General features: G+C 35.5%; 1 protein-coding gene across 2 annotated transcripts in view; it reads right to left on the reverse strand.

The window, feature by feature from the left end:
• The window catches only part of LOC143256532 (hemocytin-like), a 157,067-nt gene that overhangs the window by 103,474 nt on the left and 37,286 nt on the right, over positions 1-16,307 (reverse strand). For both annotated transcript variants that reach the window (XM_076513879.1, XM_076513878.1), the window contains exons 22-30: positions 13,142-13,379; positions 11,043-11,246; positions 9,832-9,957; positions 8,002-8,240; positions 6,915-7,093; positions 4,956-5,218; positions 4,092-4,222; positions 2,207-2,504; positions 1,352-1,526 (exon numbers count right to left, since the gene is read on the reverse strand). In XM_076513879.1, coding sequence (XP_076369994.1) covers positions 1,352-1,526; positions 2,207-2,504; positions 4,092-4,222; positions 4,956-5,218; positions 6,915-7,093; positions 8,002-8,240; positions 9,832-9,957; positions 11,043-11,246; positions 13,142-13,379 — 1,853 coding nt within the window. The remainder of the gene's footprint in view (positions 1-1,351; positions 1,527-2,206; positions 2,505-4,091; positions 4,223-4,955; positions 5,219-6,914; positions 7,094-8,001; positions 8,241-9,831; positions 9,958-11,042; positions 11,247-13,141; positions 13,380-16,307) is intronic.

Genomic DNA, 16,307 nt, shown 5'->3' on the forward strand with positions numbered 1-16,307 from the left:
AAGGTAACAATACGTAACGAGAAGATCAGGCATCCTTTCAAATGGTATCCTGCCTGATACCATAGGAGGGTATGACAAAAGAGATAGGACCACAAACAAACAGGATGATAATACAGCGATATAATGTGTGAGAATGTAGTTCAGCTGCGAAACTAAAAGCAAAGGTGTTTTAATAATCGGTCATAGGTTTGTCATGATGACGAGAAACCCACTTGAAGTAAAAAATGTATTCTCAAGACGGCTGGTATGAGTCTTAAAATTTTAATTACAAAAAATACATCTTAGATCATCTTTAGGTTAACAAAGAGAGTTTGTAACTGATCGTTGTCGGGCGCATGTCTTAGCGGTGAGAGTGTAAACGGTTACGGGATTGTAGGGGGCGTTGCAGTTACGTTAGGTTATAAATTACTATACGGTGGGTGGGTTTGGCATTTTATGGCGCAAAGCAACTAGGCTATCTGCGCCAATTAGTAGAGGTATAAAGGTGTTCCTTTATATTGGTTCAGTTTGGGTTTTAGTTGTTGTATAAGAAGTGCTTCTTTGATTTTGCGCATGTTTATGTTTGTTTCCTTACTTAGTATGTGGGTGTGTTTTTGTATTATGTTGTATTTATTTGATTTGCAGTGTTCGTTGTTCAATTAAAAAGGCACACCCACAATCGTGACTTTTTTTGGCTGGCCCGACACGTGCTGTATAACAATCAAACCGTGCAAATCGCCATTTTGAGGATAAACCATAAACAGCAGTTTTAAAAGTCAGTTATTCATGTCTTGAGAGACAGTGCCGCTTGTTTACCTCTGGAGACTTGGGATCAATAGGTGCACTGTTATTATAACTAGCTAAGCAAACAAAAGTAGCAAGTATTACATGACACATATGATTAAAATAGAATACTGTGTCTGAAATAGTGCTAGCTGCTGCGCGTATTTGTTTTAGCTGTAAACTTCAAGTTTCCCAGTGACGGAAATTAGAACTATACATTTTGACTGGTGTATGAAAATAAAACTCAATAGGAGTTCGTAAAAGGAAAATAAGTTAAATACAGATATAAGAATGAGTTAACAAACACATCTTAATGCTAGTAATAAAATCACTGTTGTTAGGCTTATTACAGCAATAGAATAAACGGATTAACGACGGCCTGTATAGATTGAAATTATTTATGTAAGTAGGTTATGTAATTTTTAACCTTCATCACTAACTATAGCGCAGGTTAAGTTGGTTAACTAGTGATATGATTTATTACAGAAAAGGCAAAATGATAAATTAATATAAACAAGTTAAATCATTAGTTAAGTAATGTTTTTAAACAATACTTCTGAATAAAAAAAATACGAACAAACAAGCGTACTTTGTAAGTAGGCATGACACTGTTCATCCATGGTGTCCATCCTGTAAAGTCGCACTGTGGTACTTGGATCATCATTGTCTCGATTTCTGGAGTAATGGTACTTGTTGTTGGAGGAAGCGTTCTTGTTGGAAGGCAAGGCTTTCCTTTACATTCAGTCTTTCCGTCTCGGCAATAGCTGCGAATATTATTTTAAATAATGTTTTATTTTCCTCGAGATGCGAATACGCGTTTGTAAACATAGATGGCCTAAAATTATAGCTACACTGAAATGCAACTTACTTATTTTGTGATATATTCAAACTTAATAAGCAGACAAACTGCAATATCAAACCCACAAAGTATTTAATTATAATCAAGCTGTTTTCTCTGACAAGAATATTAAATAAAATATTCAAGAAATTACAAAAAACGTTTTAATAGGAGTGCGACAACTTGTCATTTTTGCAGAAGACAATGAGACGTTTATAAATATTCTTATAAGTAGCCCTGAAAGATGCATTGGATAAATCAACAACAAAAATAACAATGGGTACAGGTAAGTAAGTAACAACAATGGACATATCGATTTTACCAATTTGGTGGCTGAAAAAAATCAAATAACAAAGTAATTCCTATAAAATATAATCTGTTTGGAAAAAAAATATATTTTCGGATGTGCTGCAGTCTACTTATTATAACACAGAAATGTGTTCTACTAGAACATGGTATCGTACATATTTATTAACGGCCAATGCAACATTGCACACAAACTAGTATTTGCAACAACCAAACAAAATTGCGCACAAATTAATTTTTATTCTTCTAACAATTAGACATTTACTGATTAGAGCTAATAACATTCGGATGTAATCATACCACGACTGGCATTTGTCTCCAACAGATGGGTCCTCGATCCTTTGTCCATCTTTGTACACGTGTCCACCAACAGAACATGGACGTTTCTCACATTTAGCCTCGGGAATACATACGTGTTCTAGGTTACTTTTGAGAATCTGACCAGGAGGGCAAGGTTTGGGGGCGCATCCTTCAACGCACGGCTCAGAGGCACAGTTTCTGGACAAGTTCTTGAATTCATCTCTGTTATCGCATGTCTTTTTGGGACAGACAGACACACAGCCAGAATAATGATCGCAGCTTTCGTCGCATTGGATAGCTTATAGAAAGAGAACAAACATTTATATGCATGTTTTATTCAAATACTCTAGTGAAATCTCTTTCTTAGAAATAAATAATTCAAATATTTAACTGAAAAAAAGTAAACATGTCCAATTAATGGCTATAATTTTGACAAATAATAAATCGATAGCAGAGCATACTTTTAGGTTTTTAGCTGAAAATTGCGTGAAACTAAATCAATACATTATTTGGGTATGGATAAATATCATGACAAATAGATGGAAGAACACGACAAAAAATATCATGTTTTTCCATCTAATTGTCGTGTTCTATCATCTTATTAATTATGACAATTGTCGTGTTCTAAAACGTGATTGGTTGTAATATTTGTCGTGTTCTACCATCTAATTGGTTGTGATATTTGTCGTGTTCTACCATCTAATTGGTTGTGATATTTGTCGTGTTCTTCCATCTAATTGGTTGTGATATTTGTCGTGTTCTACCATCTAATTGGTTGTGATATTTGTCGTGTTCTACCATCTAATTGGTTGTGATATTTGTCGTGTTCTTCCATCTAATTGGTTGTGATATTTGTCGTGTTCTTCCATCTAATTGGTTGTGATATTTGTCGTGTTCTTCCATCTAATTGGTTGTGATATTTGTCGTGTTCTACCATCTAATTGGTTGTGATATTTGTCGTGTTCTTCCATCTAATTGGTTGTGATATTTGTCGTGTTCTTCCATCTAATTGGTTGTGATATTTTTCGTGTTCTTCCATCTAATTGGTTGTGATATTTGTCGTGTTCTTCCATCTAATTGGTTGTGATATTTGTCGTGTTCTACCATCTAATTGGTTGTGATATTTGTCGTGTTCTTCCATCTAATTGGTTGTGATATTTTTCGTGTTCTATCATCTAATTGGTTGTGATATTTGTCGTGTTCTACCATCTAATTGGTTGTGATATTTGTCGTGTTCTTCCATCTAATTGGTTGTGATATTTGTCGTGTTCTTCCATCTAATTGGTTGTGATATTTGTCGTGTTCTTCCATCTAATTGGTTGTGATATTTGTCGTATTCTGCCATCTAATTGGTTGTGATGTTAGTTTTGTTTTATCACTCAAGTACTCATGCTTTACGTAAATACCTGTGTACAGTTTGTAATGGATCTTTAAGGCACCGATATACAACATTACAAATTAATAAGTACACATATTCTACTGAACAGATCTATCTTGGCAACTTAGAAACAATGTTTTAATAATTGCTGTCCAGTTTAAAGGAACAAATGGGATTAAAATGTGCTCCCAAAATGTATTTCTAAAACAAAATATTCCAATACAAGATCTTTACTATGTTCTCTTCAATTTATAATTAAAAATCACTGTAACTAATAGTAATATTTTGGTCAAATTATGCCACCGTACGCCAATCCTGTACGAAACTGAACCAATAGGGAATACTTAACATTTGTTCTTTACGTTTCCTCGTGTGAAAACAAAAGATGATTATTGTGGTCATAGCACAATAAAATAGATAGTGAATCACCTTAACTACTGCTAAATTTGTGAAGAAATTCAAATATTTAGTGGTCTATGTCTTTTTTAAACAAAAATCAGTACTCACGACACAGTTCTTGTGACCGCCAGAGAACCATAACACCTTGAGAGGTGCACTCGTGAGCGTAGGCTGCGATAGATGTGCACATGCACTCACAGTCTCCTCCGGTATCGCACGCGCACGTATCGAAGACACATCTGGAGAAAAATTAAGTCAAAACAATAGTTTTAAAACTGATTTCTAAAGAGGGAAATTTTATACTTTTTTTTTATAATTAACTGAATGGTGTTTTGTGTTTTTAAACTCACTGTTCGAAATATTTGTGATATTACGTTTCGGAATCACACATTAGTGAGAAACAACATCATCTTAACGAAGTAAAGTTTCTGGTTATTTGCATCAGTTCTTCTTAGCCTCAGGTTTGTGAATATCGAGTTCATGTTTAGACGAAGGAATAGAGGCACACGAAAATGTTTGTTTGTTTTGAATTTTACACAAAGCTACACGAGGGCTATCTGGTCATCACCACCCACCGTCAAATCTTGGGCTACTCTTTTGCCAACGAATAGTGGGATTGACCGTTACGTTATAACGCCCCCAAGGCTGAAAGGACGAGCATGTTCGGTGCGAAGATGTGGTACCAATGTAAGAAGTTAACCAGTAAATGAATTTTTATACAACAACGTCTATTTTGAACTTAGGTTTATCCGTCAACATCAACGACGGTTATATCTGTACATAAATTATTTCTGTTGCATAACCTTAAAAAAATAACCCGCCCAGTAGCAGAAGCTGTTACAACAGTATTAATACAAAGTTACTTTTACAATAATGCAACATACATTTATTAAGTTTATCTTCTGAATACAGTCACTATGAATTTATTAAACATTATATCTCCAAAACTGACAATGCAGCTACATTTTGTACCTGCGATAATAGGGCTCCAGGGGTACTTTAATGTGGCAAGTTTGAAACACAGGTGATTTCAATATTCCACACTTCTTCAACGCCCAGTTCTTTCGTTGAGGTCGACGTATGCACGAATCTTCAGGTTGCTTTGATTTAGGGCAGTACTCGAAAACTTTCCAACTGTCTCCAAATTCTATTGGATTAGACACTGGGACACCACCAGAGGGCAGCTTAAAGTCGTCACTAGCATCGCCATTAAAGTCTCCACATAAACCTTTAAGCTAAAAATAGAGATAAAAAATAAATAAATGTTGATTATTAATGTCAATTATACACGTGACTGTATCTCGGACTCATAAACCACGGGTCCCCCCCAGTGGCACAGTGGTACGTCTGAGGACTCACACCATTAGAAACCAGGTTTCGATACCTGTGTTGAGCAGAGCACAAATAGCCCATTGTGTAGCTTTGTGCTTAATTATAAACAAATAAGAAAATTCATAAGCTATAGATAGAGTATTTCATGTTGATCCAGCACATGTTCAACACATGTTTCAGCAGGAACTCAATTCTCTCAGTTCAGTACTTTGTGTCTTTAACTTTTCATGGTCTATAGCTTGAAAACATTTAGAGTACTGCAATAATTTATAATATATTTTTAATATAACAACAAAATACTACTCGAACAAAGAATTATGATTGTGAAAAAATGTTGGAAAACTACACTTATGCGAACAAATTGTTTGTTTTTTGAATTTCGCACAAAGCTACTCGAGGGCTATCTGTGCTAGCCGTCCCTAATTTAGCAGTGTGAGACTAGAGGGAAAGCAGCTAGTCATCACCACTCACCGCCAACTCTTAGGATACTCTTTTACCAACGCATAGTGGGAGTGACCATAACATTATAACGCCCCCACGGGTGAAAAGGCAAGCATGTTTGGCGCGACCGGGATGCGAACCCGCGACCCTCAAATTACGAGTCGCACGCCTTAACACGTTTGGCCATGCCGGGCCGTGCGAACAAAATCTTTCTCGTTTATGAGATTGTTCTAATTATTAATGTTTGTTTGTTTTTTAAGTTATACGATTGTTTTGTGTTGAATTTCTCGCAAAGCTACTCGAGGCAATCTGCGCCAGGCGTCTACAATTTAGCAGTGATGGACTAGAGGTAAGGTAACTAGTCCACACCACCCACCGCCAACTCTTGGACTACTCTTTTACCAACAAATAGTGGGATTGACCGTAACATTATAAAGCCCCCACGACTGGAACGGTGAGCATATTCCGTGAAGGAGATTCAAACCTGCGACCCTCAGTTTGCAAGTAAAAAAATAACTTGTGCAATGTATTCAGGATTACGATGACTATCTGCCTTCATTCTAGTCTTAAACTACTAAATTAGGGACGGCTAGCGCAGGTAGCCCTTGTGTTGTTTTGCGCAAATTTCAAAACAAACAAAATATTTAATAAAACAAATATTTCAAGTAAACCTCAAGTTCACGTATTCATATCTCAGAGAGCCAAAGAATGAATTAGATGTTCGCTACTAATTATATTTAAAATAACTCTTAGGACTGGTCGAACAATAAAATGTAAACTACCCTAACAGTTTCATTTCATTGGAATGATTAACTGCTTGTTTTCAGATAGTTGCGCAATGCTACGCAAGAGTTTTCTGCGTCAGCCATTCTTAACTTTGGACTAGAGGGAAGGCATTTATTCATCAGTACCCATCACCTCACCAGCTCCTGAGCTGTTCTAACCGAATAGTAGAATTTGACTGTTATTCTTATAGCTCATCGAAAGCCCCAAAACGAGAAGAACAATACAGTGGCCACTCAGCGCGAAAGAGGGACCCTTGGATTATCCGACATCATACCATTAGGCCACGTATGGTCCACTTTGTACTGTCCAACTTTATCACCCATAATTGATATAGAATCTTGCTAGATGAATTCCAAATAACGATTCACTTACCTTACCTTTCCAGACAGGATCTGCACGAACGTAAACTCGAGTGCCCTTGTCCCACAATACCGATATTCCCACGTCACTTTTGACGTAAATAAATAACCCTATCTCTCGGAGCTCAAACTTGGAAACTGGTGGTAATACAGGAACGGGTCGATCGTGTGATAACATGACGCTTTCCTCTCCTATAAAAAAATAACGCAAAATAAAAACGAAATTTCTTGAAAAAAAAATTAAATTATGTTGTAAACATCAGGTATTACCTTAAGCTTGGCACGTATCAGGCTTGGATTGGTTTGTTTCGAATTTCGCGCAAAGCTACATGAGGGATCTGTGTTCGCTGTCCCTAATTTAGCAGTGTAAGACTAGATGGAAGGCAGCTTGTTTGTTTTGTTTGTTTTTGAAATTCGCACAAAGCTACTCGAGGGCTATCTGTGCTAGCCGTCTCTAATTTAGTAGTGTAAGAGTAGAGGGAAGGCAGCTAGTCATCACCACCCACCGCCAACTCTTGGGCTACTCTTTTACCAACGAAAAGTGGGATTGACCGTAACTTTATAACGCCCTCACGGCTGGGAGGGCGAGCATGCCTTATCGCGCTCGGCCATGCCAGGCCAGGAAGGCAGCTAGTCACCACCGCCAACTCTGGGGCTACTCTTTTACCAACGAATAGTGGGACTGCCGTAACATTATGACGCCCCCACGGTTGAAAGGGCAAGTATATTTGGTGTGATTGGAATAAATTTCCACAACGAATATAAATATTATTAGGTCTTCGGATGCGATTAATTAACCATTTGAGACTCTAGGCTTGATAACCACTTATATTGCAGATATGATTAACATATTGACCTTGTGAACTATACGTGGCTATATATATTTATGGCAAAAACTGTCTGTAATTAATTAATATTTAGTTGTGTTACAAATAAGATGATTAATAGGTCAAAAAAGGATGAGATGCGACTAGAGAGAAATATACAACTTTTTTTTTAACCGTTCAAATACTGTTTAACAAAAACGTACCAAGGAATACAGTATCTACAACTTCTAAAGCTACGTGTATATATTAAAGTTTCCCATTATGTATACATACCGACTGCAAATACAATGCCTTTGCTACAAGTCGCGCCCAAAGTACCGCAAGGAACGTTTTGTACAACTACAGAAAAAGATTCCGACCCGTCTATTCTAGCCTTGGTAAGAACGTAGTCGCAATCGCCATGGAAGTCGTAGATTTTGTCATCAAAAGTCCTATAGTGAGAATCTCCCCACGAGGTACAGACGCCGTGACATTCGTTGTCTTCACATCTCCAAGTTCCAGCCTCACAGATACTTTAAAATAAATAATAAATGTAACAAAGGATGTTATTTTTAAAAGGAAATTTAGATTGCCTTTAGTTAGTTAAATAATCTTTAGCTGTCTGAGGCGTTATCACAACAAATTTACTGACAGGCGTAACTGACAGTTTACGAGTTATTTTCTTCGTTCATATAACCAAGCAATCTCGTTGTTACTAAGACTACAAATTAAACACCAGGTGTGACATCTACAAACAAATATTTTTACGTTAAATTTAATGTCTTGTAAAATGCGGATCTAACAGCCAATGAATTATTTTAAGGAGAGAAAGTACGATAAATAATCGCAATATCATAAATAATAATTTTTAATGCGTAGTCTTTAAACGATTCACTTAGGATGTCCTACAAACAATAATATTATAATAATAACCCTCAAATATACTTGTTTCAGACCTGCTGGCTTTTATTTGTTTTGCAAGATGTAATATTTTATTCGCCATTAAAACAAATAATATATTTTTGAGCCGTAAAGTAAATATATTATTTACTATTTTAAAACAACAATATTATTTCTTTCGCTAAAGACAAAGAACCAAAAATTATGCTTTGAAACATTCGACAGTAGCATTATTCCAGAATACAATATGGTGAATTATATCAACAAAAACACATATATTTTCTACATATCTCTACATTTTAGCATCAATTTTAATTTCACAATTCTCTGTTTAAAACCTACTGATAAAGATCGGTGTTTAAATAAAGAAACAAAAACAACAAAACAAAGTGGTCATAGGTCAGTGGGTCATTTGCCAACTGTCGCTCAGAATATTTTTAATTTCTATATTCTTCAACTCAAAAAATAAACAATCTCCAACTTGTGAATTTGTTATAATAATAAAGAAAAATCTGTAAATATAAACTTTGGAAAACATTTTCAAATTCCACCATTTGATAGTTAGAGAATTTTCTATATCTCTAATCACCATTTTGTTCTATAAAATTAAAGTAATTTAAGTCTAATTAATAACAGCAACACCATTTTTAACAGTCATGCTTTCTCACAAGTTCTTATAACCAAAGTTTAATACGTTTCTGATTTTACCGCCATGTTATTCAGAAGTAAATATGATTAATGAAAATGACCCCTTCTTTTTTTTCAAATGCCTTCATAACACAAGAACTTACCATGTGTTACAATCCAATTTTACTATGTCCCCGTCTAAGGCCTTCACAACACAAGAACTTACCATGTGTTACAATCCAATTTTACTATGTCCCCGTCAAAGGCCTTCATAACACAAGAACTTACCATGTGTTACAATCCAATTTTACTATGTCCCCGTCAAAGGCCTTCATAACACAAGAACTTACCATGTGTTAAATCCAATTTTACTATGTCCCCGTCAAAGGCCTTCATAACACAAGAACTTACCATGTGTTACAATCCAATTTTACTATGTACCCGTCAAAGGCCTTCATAACACAAGAACTTACCATGTGTTACAATCCACTTTTACTGTGTCCCCGTCTGAGGCCTTCATAACACAAGAACTTACCATGTGTTACAATCCACTTTTACTGTGTCCCCGTCTAAGGCCTTCATAACACAAGAACTTACCATGTGTTACAATCCACTTTTACTATGTCCCCGTTGCCGTAGCTACGTCCACCATGGTGGCAAGGACATTGTTCTGCACGCAAGCACAGTCCAGTTTTGGAGTCAAGAACGTATCCATCATCACAACTAGTGTATAGGTTAGATAAAAAACATTGTTTATTATTGTAGATGCAAACATTTATATTGTTTATGATTGTAGATGCAAACATTTATATTGTTTATGATTGTAGTATGCCTTTGTATGAAACACCCACAGTGAAAAGCTAATGTGAATAAAAGTAACAATAAATAGCAAGTTTTATTTGTTATTCATCTTTTCAAAAGAGGACAATCCAAAAGAGGGCGATCTAAAAGTGAATGAACCTTGTTCTTTTATAAATTAAATTTACAAAAATATGATGTTATGTTTTCTTATTGAAAGAAATATTGTAGGGTGCTGCATATTTTAACGAAAAAGTAAAATTTATGTCATCACTGTCTAAAGATACACATCACTTTAAATTGAAGAGTAAGTGGTTGGGATGTTTTTAACTGGAAATATGTTTGTTCGTTTGGTTTGTTTTGAATGTCGCGCAAAGCTACACGAGAGCTATCTACGCTAGCCGTCCCTAATTTAACAGTGTTAGACCAGAGGGAAGGCAGCTAGTCATCACCACCCACTGCCAACTCTTGGGCTACTTTTTAACCAAGGAATATTGGAATTGACTGTCACAATATAACGCTCCCTCGGCTGGAACGGCGAGCATGTTCGGTGTAACAGGGATTCGAATCCGCGAACCTGAGATTACGAATCGAGCGCTCTAACTACCTGGCCATGCTGGATCCTCAGGTTGCGTGTCGGATGCCATGATCACTAGGGTTGTGCCAGGCCTACCATTGGATAGGTCACGAAATTTGTGTAATTTTTACGCGTTTTAGAATGTTCAGTTCTTGTGTATAACTTCAAAAGTATATGGTTCAAGGTTTCACTTACCAAAAAAATCGTTCAAAGGTTTCTACACATTTTTTTTTATTTAAACAATCAGTTGCAAGCATTAAAATCTTTAAACATGGTAATTATGTTTAGTTTTACCTGTCCTGTAACATTATTTCTTTAGCATTTCATGCTGTTTTTGAGAAAAAATAACAAGTGACATTTATTTTCATATTGTAAAAATGCGCTCTTTTTAAAAATTGAACGATACACTACTTTAATTCAATATAAAATTTACCTGCATCCAGGCTTACAGACAGCCATAGAACATTGTGGTGGGTTATGCATGTTGGCGCAGGTGACTGGACAGTCTGTGAGACAGTCTGTAAAATGTTTGTGGTCAGCTGCTGAGCACAGCGATTGTTCAACCTGTGGAGCAGGTGTCAATAGTAATTCATTTGGTGTAGCCGGTCTACAATCCCAACGTCCACCAACACATTCACTAAAGAAAACAAGAAAACAGGAAGTTTATGTTACTGCTCAATAAATATAAATAACAGTTTCCATCTTTACAGACTAAATAAGATGTTTAAACTATTATTGGAGCTTTAAAATTGTAAGTCGTTATTAATAGAGGAAATGAGATATAACTTTATATATTCATACTGTTGAAAATTTAAAAATAAATCAATATTTCCATAAAAGGCTACAGTAGAACAAGACTTCAAAACTCAAAATACTTAAAACTGTGTGTCGTAAAATAAAGGTAAAGCATACTTAGTGGTTAAAATGTTTTGTGCAAATCACTTAGGTCTCAGGTTGCTTGAATTTTAGTGGCAGATTTCGTAGTATCAGCTCTATGTATGTATTTAAATCTAAAACATCCGTTAAGACTTTTTTAATGGAGTTATGTTTTAAACAAGACAGAGTTTTGACTTTATTATAATATAATAAATACAATCACCTTTAGAGATATCTTTAGGTTGCTTATAAAATACTAATTATGATTAAACTAATTAACTTATGACACAGTTAATACAATTTCAGTGGCACAATCGATAACAACTTGAACCAAGTTTGTTAATTGATAGTTGGATTCATCGTGAAGAAGGATCAGGTAAAAAGGTATTCATGTATGGAACCAGATGCACAGACAGGAAAAGGATTCAGGATAAGCTACGCTCAATGGGACGGAGGTAGATTAGTGGGCTCTTAAGGAGTTTGACTAAATGAGACATCTCAGAAAAGGTGAAACGCAGCTCGCATTTGTTTGTTTCGAATTTTTGCACAAAGTTGCACAAAGGCTATCTACGCTAGCCGTCCATAATTTAGCAGTGTGAAACTAGAGGGAAGGCAGCTAGATATCACCACCCAACGCCAACTCTTGGGCTACTCTTTTACCAATGAATAGTGCGATCGATCGTCACGTTATAACGCTCCCATGGCTGAAAGGATGAGCGTTCTGGGTCAAACCTGCGACCCTCAAATTATGAGAAAAGCGTCCAAACCAGCTGGCCATGCCAGGCCCAGTTCGCATGAGAAACACAGTAAAGTTAGCAACTTTAGCAACGTGATCATGTCTGAAACTACACGAAGAATAAAGGAAATGATAATGTCTGAAACTACCAGAAGAATAAAGGATATGATCATGTCTGAAACTACCAGAAGAATGAAAGAAATGATAATGTCTGAAACTACCAGAAGAATGAAAGAAATGATCATGTCTGAAACTACAAGAAGAATAAAGGAAATAATAATGTCTGAAACTACCAGAAGAATAAAGGATATGATCATGTCTGAAACTACCAGAAGAATGAAAGAAATGATCATGTCTGAAACTACCAGAAAAATAAAGGAAATGACCATGTCTGAAACTACCAGAAGAATAAAGAAAATGATCATGTCTGAAACTACCAGAAGGATTAACGAAATTACAAGTTGGGTAACTAAAAGAAAGATACAGTAAATTATCAGGTTTGGGACTAATTAGAGGATAAATTATCTGTATCAGAAGGTTAAAGAAAACGATCATATCTGAAATCCCTAGCAAGAATAGGCGTTGTTCACGTATACAACAATAATCTGTTTGTATGTATTCAGGATAAGTTTAAAACTACTAATGGTTTAGAGTAAATGACCGTATTTCGAACTACTATAAAGGTTTATCTAGATAAAATTCTAATGGAATAACATCTCAAATATTTTAAAATAAAGTACTTTGATAAGGAATTTGGGACTGGACCAGCTCTTCTTCATCCGATGTTAATAATAAATCTCATCTAATTAGATGCTTAACACGTTTTCTAACACAAAGTATACTATGTTCATGTCAAGACAGTATAAATAATTTTATATTCAATATCCAGAAACTTGAAAGTATCCGGATTATCAACCTACCACATCCGCCCACCCCTCAACTGTTGGAATCCAGGTGTGTATTCTCTCCCATTGTGGACACATGGACAAGAAGACAGGGACATACAGATACCGTTGGCATCTAAAGACATCCCTTGCGGACATGCACAGCCCTCCACACAACGGTCACTACACTCTGTCTGGATAGCTATCTGAGAGCAGGTGTACTCACAACTTCGTCCACACACTTGATAAATCTGTCCTCCCGTACAGTGGAACCCTGCACGACATTAGAATTGAATATTATACGTGTTATAAATAACACTTCTGGTGTTAATTTAATTTCAATGTGTTTAAAAGCTTCCAGCGAAAATGTAAAGAAAGAATATAAAGCAACGATTTAAATATGGTATTAAGAATCACTTCTCATTCTCTCCAAGTTAAATTAAAATTATCCCACTTACTTTGCACAATTAATAAAATACACTACACAACACTATTAAATCCTGTTTCCAAATACATGTTTTATTTTGGTTATATTTTCAAGATAAAACAATTTTTCATAAATATTTTATTAGGTATGATAATAGCTTAAATGTTTTAAATGTGTTTATACAAGTATCCCCCTCTGCAAAATGCTCAGCAATGAAAATAACAAATAAACATTTTGCTATTTGATGTATCCATTGTGGAAATTGAACTTCGGATTCTAGCGTTGCAAGTTCAAAAACTTAGTGGTGGGACAGTTATAATACATTAATCGATAAATTTGATTTCAATAAAGTTGTCGATGGTTTTAATGAAACATTTAGTGTATCGAATATATTAAAAGTTATTTTTCAACCTCAACAGAGTGGTTTTGATATTTCTGTTAAAAGAAAATGGCTCTCGTGAAAACCTCAAAACCCTGCCATGAAATTACTAAGTATTTGATACACGTTTCACATCAGTGCAGAGGCATGTTTACAGATTTACAACGCTAAAATCAGGGGTTCAATTCCCTTCGGTGGGCTCAGCAGGTAGCCTGATGTGGCTTTGCTATAAGAAAAACAAACACACACATCAGAGGAATTTAGAACAATAAAAACATCTAGAGATAAGCATTTCAAATAAAATTTGTAGAAGGATATGTTTTGGGACAGACCATAAAAAGTTGTTCCTGTAAACGAACTTTGTTGTGGAAGCAAGAATAACTTTAAAATAATAGAAATTTGTTAATAGTAAAGTATGTCTTTGAATATATCAACATGCCTAGAAGATAGCTTTTTTAAAAATTTCATGCAAGAAAATATAGACAAATTATATTTTGTTTACTTTTGGTCAAAATCTCCCGGTGAAATAGCGATAAGTTTACTTATTTGGACACAATAGATAGCTCAATGTTGCTTTGCTCTAAAACAAGAAACTGTTAGCCTAAAATTATAATTTTTAAAGGTTGGTTGGGCATTTTCTGTTTCCTGCACCGCATTCTGATATAAAATAAATTCAATGTACCTTTTTATGCTGATCTCAGAAATGTAAATTAATATTTGGAGAAGTGAAAAATAAATATTTTTAATATTCTTTTATTTTGCTTTTTGAACACAGAAAGTGCTATTAGCATTATATATAAACCTTTGTATTTAAGTGAATTGTAAAACATCAGGACAATACAAGGTCAAGACTTCAAAGTAACAAGGAGCATAAGGACAATACAAGGTATCTAGTAACAAGGTACATCAGGACAATACAAGGTATCTAGTAACAAGGTACATCAGGACAATACAAGGTATCTAGTAACAAGGTACATCAGGACAATACAAGGTATCTAGTAACAAGGAACATCAGGACAGTACAAGGTATCTAGTAACAAGGTACATCAGGACAATTCAAGGCACCTAGTAACAAGGAACATTAGGACAATACAAGGTATCTAGTAACAAGGTACATCAGGACAATAGAAGGTATCTAGTAACAAGGAACATCAGGACAATACAAGGTATCTAGTAATAAGGAACATCAAGACAATACAAGGAATCTAATAACAAGGAACATCAGGACAATACAAGGTATCTAGTAATAAGGTACATCAGGAAAATACAAGTATCTAGTAACAAGGTACATCAGGACAATACAAGGTATCTAGTAACAAGGTACATCAGGACAATACAAGGTATCTAGTAACAAGGTACATCAGGACAATACAAGGTATCTAGTAACAAGGAACATCAGGACAGTACAAGGTATCTAGTAACAAGGTACATCAGGACAATTCAAGGCACCTAGTAACAAGGAACATTAGGACAATACAAGGTATCTAGTAACAAGGTACATCAGGACAATAGAAGGTATCTAGTAACAAGGAACATCAGGACAATACAAGGTATCTAGTAATAAGGAACATCAAGACAATTCAAGGCACCTAGTAACAAGGAACATTAGGACAATACAAGGTATCTAGTAACAAGGTACATCAGAACAATAGAAGGTATCTAGTAACAAGGAACATCAGGACAATACAAGGTATCTAGTAACAAGGAACATCAGGACAGTACAAGGTATCTAGTAACAAGGTACATCAGGACAATTCAAGGCACCTAGTAACAAGGAACATTAGGACAATACAAGGTATCTAGTAACAAGGTACATCAGAACAATAGAAGGTATCTAGTAACAAGGAACATCAGGACAATACAAGGTATCTAGTAATAAGGAACATCAGGACAATACAAGGTATCTAATAACAAGGAACATCAGGACAATACAAGGTATCTAGTAATAAGGTACATCAGGAAAATACAAGTATCTAGTAATAAGGTGCCAACTCAAAGTGAAAATTCAGAAATATTATTAAATATTTGCTTCACCATATTCATGTTTACGACGCCAAACGTCCCCCCCCCGCTCTTACAGCGGTAAGTCTTCGGATTTACGTTAAAATCAAGGGTTCGATTCTTCTCGGTGGGCTCAGCTGATAGCCCGATGTGGCTTTGCTATAAGAAAAACACACATACAACGCCAAACGGACAGATTCTCAGATATACGAGTGAACCGTGTTATGATTGATTCCACTTGTCCCTTGCTACGTGTGTTATGATTGATTCTATCTGTCCCTTGTTACGTGTGTTATGATTGATTCTACCTGTCCCTTGTTACGTCTGTTAACCACATTCCAACGGACAGATTCTCAGATATACGTGTGAACCGTGTTATGATTTATTCCACTTGT

This window comes from Tachypleus tridentatus, chromosome 7, assembly GCF_004210375.1.
Source record: "Tachypleus tridentatus isolate NWPU-2018 chromosome 7, ASM421037v1, whole genome shotgun sequence".
Taxonomy (NCBI): domain Eukaryota; kingdom Metazoa; phylum Arthropoda; class Merostomata; order Xiphosura; family Limulidae; genus Tachypleus; species Tachypleus tridentatus.